Source organism: Sinocyclocheilus anshuiensis, unplaced genomic scaffold (genome assembly GCF_001515605.1).
Source record: "Sinocyclocheilus anshuiensis isolate Anshui unplaced genomic scaffold, SAMN03320099.WGS_v1.1 scaffold983, whole genome shotgun sequence".
NCBI classification, from domain to species: domain Eukaryota; kingdom Metazoa; phylum Chordata; class Actinopteri; order Cypriniformes; family Cyprinidae; genus Sinocyclocheilus; species Sinocyclocheilus anshuiensis.
This window is the reverse complement of record NW_015546086.1, coordinates 837,401-844,548: the sequence shown is the minus strand read 5'-3', so window position 1 is coordinate 844,548 and position 7,148 is coordinate 837,401. Positions and strand designations below refer to the sequence as shown.

Sequence of the window (7,148 nt, the reverse complement as noted above, 5' to 3'; positions counted from 1 at the left end):
AAACAAATTTCCAACATTGTGTCTTTCCATCATTTCCATCATGTTTGATGTGCTTGTAGATCACAAGCATTTCCTAATTTCACTTCAGAATTTTTTGTTATATTTAATCTTTTGTTATATTTTTTATACTGTCATCATTTGTAAAGTATATATATATATTTACTTTCCTTTACCTTTACCAAATTTACCTGTATTTACTTTGTTTTCATATTTGGCGACTTTTTGTGAAAAATGGAGACTTTTGAGAGTGGTTCTAGAGATTTGGCAACACTGCTCAGAACACGGAATCATTCAGCAATGAATCGGCTGTTTGCTGCGAGGTGCGCTGTGGTTCCGCCTAAAATGTAAGTGACCTAATATTATTGTAGCCTACTTGCTTAACTTATTGAACTATTAAACAGTCGTAATGGTGAAAACGTTGTGTGATGTTGCCTAACTAACTGTATTTTAAATATAACAATTTTTCACCTTGAATTTTTACCTTAGCATGCTTACTTGTCTGGCGTTAATGACGCGTTAATGTCGAGCCCTGGAGTCTATGTGCCGGGACTCAGCCCCGGACGGCCCCGGCCCAATTTAAACCCTGGTTGTAAGTATAAATCTAACACAATTTAGTTTGGTTTATGCTAAAAACAGGAGGGAAAAACTCTTTGCCTGGGGGATAAGAAAAATAAAATAAATTATTGTCAGGTTCTCTGAGAACAAGTCCAATTACTTTTTTCACATTTTTTATATGATTTTAAAGATGGTTTTTCTTCTGCATCGTTAAAACATCATTATCTATCTGATAAATCAACTATAATATAAAAATAATAATTGTTGTAACTTCATTACACTGCAAAATGTTCTATGGCTAAAACTTTTCAAAGGTCAATGGTAAGTCAGTGTGCTCACCAGCTTTTGACAGAGTTGTGCCGGGGAGCGCTGAGAACAGCAGGATATGGCCAAGTCCAGCCATGCTTGTGTCCGCTTCTCTCCTCCCTCTCCCTGCACCTCCTTCTGCATCCTGCAGGGAATAAAGCACTGATGAAGAGATTTCCACTGATCTACAACCAGCTCCTTCCTTTCAAATGCCCTGTTGTTAAATAACATCTACTGACGATGTTGTTTTCTAGTCTAACCGTGACTTACCGAGTTTTGAACGCAGGCAGGTCCAGTCTGAAGTACCGCGAACAAGTGTCATCCAACTTGGACAGAAGTGCCTGAGTCATTTTCAATTTACTCTCCTGTCCGATAAAAGTTGAGAGAGAGAAAAAAAATGAAAGAACAGTTTGACCAGTAATCCAACCCTTAAAATCAAAAATGACTATGTACTGTATTTTCCTCGTCAATGTACAAAATCAAGCAGCGGGAGAGAAGATGAGAGTACCGTGTCATTGTTATGACAGCTCGGGCTTGGATAGCACCCAGCGAGTACAAAGAGCCCCCTGTCGCTCTAAATTAACTGAAATCTCGCAACACTCTCTCGTTGGCGAGCGAGCTCCATTTGTGCATGCTAATGATGTACATTCATTCTCTGGATACAGATGCAGTTGCGCCCTTCATTTAGATGCTCTCACCAGCAACTCTTTGCACTTCGCCATTTACTGTATGTGGAAAAAACAGCGAGCGAGCAGATAATTGGAGGATCTGCAAGGGAAAACTGAAAGGCTAAATTAACCAAACGGTGACGCGCTTTAGATCAGGTTACCTGTGAGATTTTGACATCATTGTCAAGCAGGGAAAAGTAGTTCTCATAGAGCTCCAGTTACAGCATTAAAATAGGATTTCATCAAGGTTATTTTTCTCAAGCATCTTTATGCAATGCTGTCTACCTCAACTCAGTGTGATTTCGTCTTGTATTATTGGCAAAAGAACCTTGGAATCCATCAGCATAGCATTTCAGCTCTGATGAGAGCTTCAAACAATACGATCCCAATCTCAAAACCAATATGAGGCTTCACAGCAAAATGAAGTCACTCAAGTGAGGCATTGTGCTGCAAATGATCTAGACATGCATCAAAAAGATCGCAGCCTCTCACAATAGCCGTCCACGCAGGGTTTGAGCTATCTTACTGTCACAAAAAAACACAAGCACAAAACACAAAAACCACTTGAAATCTAAAGAATGGCCTGGTTGTGTAATTCAAATAACTGAAAACCTGCTGCTAAGCACAGAACATGTGGTTTCAAATCTACCTGTAATGAAACAAAGATCTCCTGTCATGAACCAGAGACTGGTAGATCTTGTCAGTCTCAGGAGGAATAGCGTCATCTCACCTTCTCTGTTAAACACGTTGTGATGTCAGCAGATGAGCAGCAGGCCGTTACTGTGTTCTTGATTCGATCGAGAACGGTCGTCAGCACAGGGAGAGAAATGGAGGCATGATTCACTCCAGTTAGAAACAAGTATCTGGAAACACACACACACATATGTATATACATACATAAACACGCTTTTGATTTCATTCTATACATTGACTTCTGGATACATGCTATTTTGTAATTCTCCTGCTGTGTCATACATCATGAGTTTATTCCTTTCTCGTGGCCACTACTATAAATGCTAGTTCTGAGGGCAGGCCATGAGCAGAAATGTTCAGCCAACCAGCAGAAGGCTGCAAGACCTCAATGTGTTTTGAAAATAATCTCTATAGGAGGTTCTGGTCTCTTCACCCTAGGTTTCACTGTAATACTAGGACGTGTTTATTTAGTATTTGAATTATTTGCTATGTCTTTAGTCTAATAACTAGTAGTATGCACTGCAGACAACATGCTGTCTTTATATCATAATAACTATTTCTCACACAGTTTAAATGGGTCTTTATAGGAAGGGGCCGTTCCCAACTAACACATTTAACCAGACTTCCTTCTAACATGTTACTAAACATTATACTATCCTTTAGAATTATCATTAATAGTGTTTGTGTGTGTGTGTCATTTTTATTTCCTTTTTATATTTATATATATATTTTTTAATTTCAGATTTAGTAAATTTAATACTTATTTAGTACTCATTTATTTCAGGTAACAATTTAGTTTTTATTTTTTAAGTTTAAAATAACTATATATTTTTGTAAATTTTATTTCAGCTTTATTTTAATTAACAAAAACGATTTTTCATAGTTTTTAGCTTTAGTTAACAATAACAACACAGTATATTATTACAAAAAAAAAAAAACAGTTGCTAAAAATACATGAAACACATCTTTAATGGAATTTAATTATCATAGAAGCTAAACAAGGATGAAATAACGGCTACAAGTGTAATACACAATCACTTGAGGTTATGTTAATACAAAACAAAACAAAAAAAAAAGTGGAAAAAACATCTAAGCAAGAATCTGGACTTCTACTAAAGCCAAAACACTTAAAGTTGTAATTTTAGTTTTATATGTTTGACAAAGCAAATGCCCCCTGGATGGGAACAGGGATATTAAAGGCTTTTCACTCAATTTGTGTTTTTGTGCTTTATGAAAACAGAATTTTGGTGGCATAAGTTCCTTTCACACACTGTAGTGCTTAAAATAATGTATTTATATATTTTTAAAAGATGATATACAAGTCATAAAAAAATTAAGAATTTCGAATTTTATACTCCACCACCAGAGGGTAAAGTTGGACAGTGTAATGACTGACGAATGACAGCCTTATGAGGGAATTAGTACGCTTTTAAGTATCCTTTATTTTAATATTAATGAAAACTTCTGTACTTCTCAAATTTTTGACGGAGCACCCTGTCTCACATTAATTACACTTACATACACACAGAAGCTACTACAAATGACCTGGTATTAGCACCCCGAAGCCCTGTGAAAATGTCACCTTTAATGACACCAGGCCCTGAGGTAAACTCAGCAGAACTCGCTAGAACACATTCGAATTCTATGTTGAGTGGCTCATCTAATTACAGTTCAAGATAAACTAAACATAGGCTTCTGTGCACGGCTGTCTGCCCCTCAGCAAGAGTTCATTCTTTCTTGTCCACCCAGGCACACAAATAACTTCATAAGCCTCATTCAGCACAGCATGTGCAGTGCATACTGGCTACATTTTCACTAAATGAGAAAGGCATGAGGTGCTGATCAGAGAACAGTCAATTGAAGCTGGCCATCATGGGAGAAAAATAAGTCAGCTTCTGGTGTTTTTTTAGATCTTTTTTTGAGGGCAATCTGTTCTAATGGTTGGTGCTCAGGAAAATGATTGTGAGTGTGCAAGGCAAATTGAAATAAGTCTGATCTGTATTAATATGAAAGTAATTTGATCCCATTAGTTGTGGGAATATATAAGAAAAGTCTCCACCACATGAACTCCACCTATCTTTAATCTGCTCATTCATGTCCATGGGGAAAATTTAAGGTCCAGCCGTGGCCCACATTCTCCTGGTGCAAATCAAGTTTTACCTTCATTCTGATAACTGGATAAATTAATTTTTAGGATCAGACGAGAAGGTGCTCTTTTTGATGCACAGTTAAGACTAGATTTCAGGTGCTTCTTGCAGCCTAAATAGATAATTGGTTTGATCTGTCTGTGGAAAATTGATCACAAGAGGCATCCTGAGCTTCAGTATCTGATAATGCAAATTAAGCAAACGTCTGAAGCTTATTTTCTCATTTCTAAGCATTCAGAGAGACATTTTGATAATATCCACAAATTCAGAGCCACGTTATGAATAATTCATGACTATTTGCACTTTTGCCCTTTAAGAGACTAGCTAAAGATCAAAATCAAGAGGAATGCTCTCTATTGTGTGGGGACCGGGATTATTCCCATAGTGGGTCATGGTGAATGCACAATATGCCAGTTACATTACTCAGCGTCGCATTAGCATTTACATCACATTAGGCAAGACGGATCAAAATATAATGTAGTGATTGCAAGGTCTTCCTTCAACAAAACACTTGATCTTTGCACATCATAATGAATTGAGCTGGCTAACATCAGGAATATATTTTCCGGCTGACCTTTGCTTTTAGACACACACGGATTCCCTACCTCCACATATTTGATGAATAGTAAATTAGCACCTGTCAATCCCATGTGGTTGAGCTTCTTCACAGAGCTTAGATGAAACAGGATTGGCTACATCTGGAGATTGACGGGGTTGCCTTTTCAAGTCATCCAGGCAGAGCAGGGTATCCAGGGCAGGTTTCTTGCAGCACTTATGGAAATCCTCAGACATGGCATTCAGGTTGGATTCACCGCAGATAACTTTCTGAAAGCTTGTTAGCTATTATGAAGAGAAAAGCCTTTTTATCTTGAAAAGGTAGAATAATCACCTTCCATCATTTCCTTCTCTTGGTATTTTGAAATAACCACTCCACTTACATAATTCACCGTAAATGGCACAAATAATAATGATCAAAATTGAACTGAACAGGAACAGCAGCTTTGATAAAAAGCAGTTGCAGGTATTGGTATTAATTAACTGTCACCGTCCCACCTGTGGGACGCTTGGTGCTCTTTTATTTTGCTGTCCTTTTTCTCTATCAAATGTTTTAGTAATCATCATAAATTATATATCGTTTGAAAGCTTAGAAGCCCAAGATACATCCTGTGAAAACCATATTGAAATCGGACATTGCGTTACCATTGAAATGGTACTTTAAAATCTTTTGGCGGTCTCCTCCCCCTTAGGGGACGGTGTCAAGTGTCATATTACAAAATGTATTACGGTCTTTTACAAAGCCCAAGATACATCCTGTGAAAACCATATTGAAATCGGACATTGCGTTACCATTGAAATGGTACTTTAAAATCTTTTGGCGGTCTCCTCCCCCTTAGCGGGCGGTGTCAAGTGTCATATTACAAAATGTATTACGGTCTTTTACAGTCAAAACTGTTTTTAATCTTGACATAAAACATATCATTGGAGTCTCATGATTCCATATTTGGTGGTTATTTTGTGATAGAAGTAATATTGACAGAGAAATCTAGACATTTGTGACAGAAAAAGGCATTAAAAAAATTCAATGGAGTTTTGATGGCACCCGGTGACTGTTTGTGGTATAACGCCCTAAATAAAATCTCACAGAAACCTAAATTTTTTTCATATCAACTTCAAATTTGGAACATAACTTATTTAGACATAAGGCTTTACTTTTTTTTTTCTTTTTTTTTTGCAATTTTAGATTAAAACCTGTTATGTAAAATATTTATTTTATATAAATTATAATACAAATTGTACAGTGCATTTTCTTTACAGTAAATGTAAACTTCTTATTTTTTTTTTTTTATAATTCCACTTCTGCAATAATCTGCTGACTGTCTTCTTTAAAAAGAGACCAACCTTTCCTCTGTATTCCAAAGTGTCAATTATAATAATTTAAGTTTGGATAGTGCACTTTAATGCCTATTTTAAAGCAGCACTATGTAACTTTTGGCGCTCTAGCGGTTAATAAACAGAACTGCACACATCCCGCGGAAGAACATTCCAACCGGAGCTACTTCTCTAAGTTTATGTCTATGGCGATTCACGCAGGTATGTGTTACTCCGCAGCGGTGACGACCCGACCAGGCTACAATAGTCCAAATATAAATACTTATTATAAGTGTACCGTAGTGATTCGGAATAAGACAAAAACGCGGTTTGGAAGATGAATTCATGATGTACTCGCTCATTATATACATTTTGCAAATTTTGAACACAGAAAAAGTTACATAGTGCTGCTTTAAAAAATAGGGCTGACAGTTAAGGGGTGGTACAGCCAAATTCAGAACCACTGAATAAAAGAGAAAAAAAAAGTCAAATTAGAAAGAAGTGAGTATTATGTATTCCAGTAGTTGGATTGTTTTTCATCAGTTACCAAGGATAACGTCTCAGGTTACGTATGTAACCATGGTTCCTCGAGGGAACGAGACGCTGCGTCGAGGACGCTTCGGGAACGCCCTTCAGCACTCGCACTGGACACATACAGTTTAGCTTCTGCTGGTCTGGATCCCCGAAGGGACGAGGACTGAGGGCCTGGAGTACGACAGGCCGTGGTGTAGAGGAGGGGACCTTAGGAACATACCCCGCTCGAGGGAACAGAAACGCTTTGGCCAGACCGGGCGCAAAGTCAAGATAAGAAGGGGCCACTGAAAGGGCCTGCAGATCCCCAACTCTCTTGAGAGAAGATATCGCCAGAAGGAAGGTAGTCTTGATAGTAAGGTGGCGATCAGAGATCTCC

At 37.7% G+C, this 7,148-nt stretch overlaps 1 protein-coding gene across 1 annotated transcript in view; it reads right to left on the bottom strand.

Moving 5' to 3' along the window:
* Positions 1–592: 592 nt before the first annotated feature.
* Positions 593–7,148, bottom strand: part of gc (GC vitamin D binding protein) — a 34,418-nt gene continuing 27,862 nt past the window's right edge. The window contains exons 8-11 of the mRNA XM_016501595.1: positions 5,007–5,209; positions 2,260–2,392; positions 1,132–1,226; positions 593–1,006 (exon numbers count right to left, since the gene is read on the bottom strand). Of these exons, the coding sequence (XP_016357081.1) occupies positions 871–1,006; positions 1,132–1,226; positions 2,260–2,392; positions 5,007–5,209 (567 nt within the window). The 3' untranslated portion in view covers positions 593–870. The remainder of the gene's footprint in view (positions 1,007–1,131; positions 1,227–2,259; positions 2,393–5,006; positions 5,210–7,148) is intronic.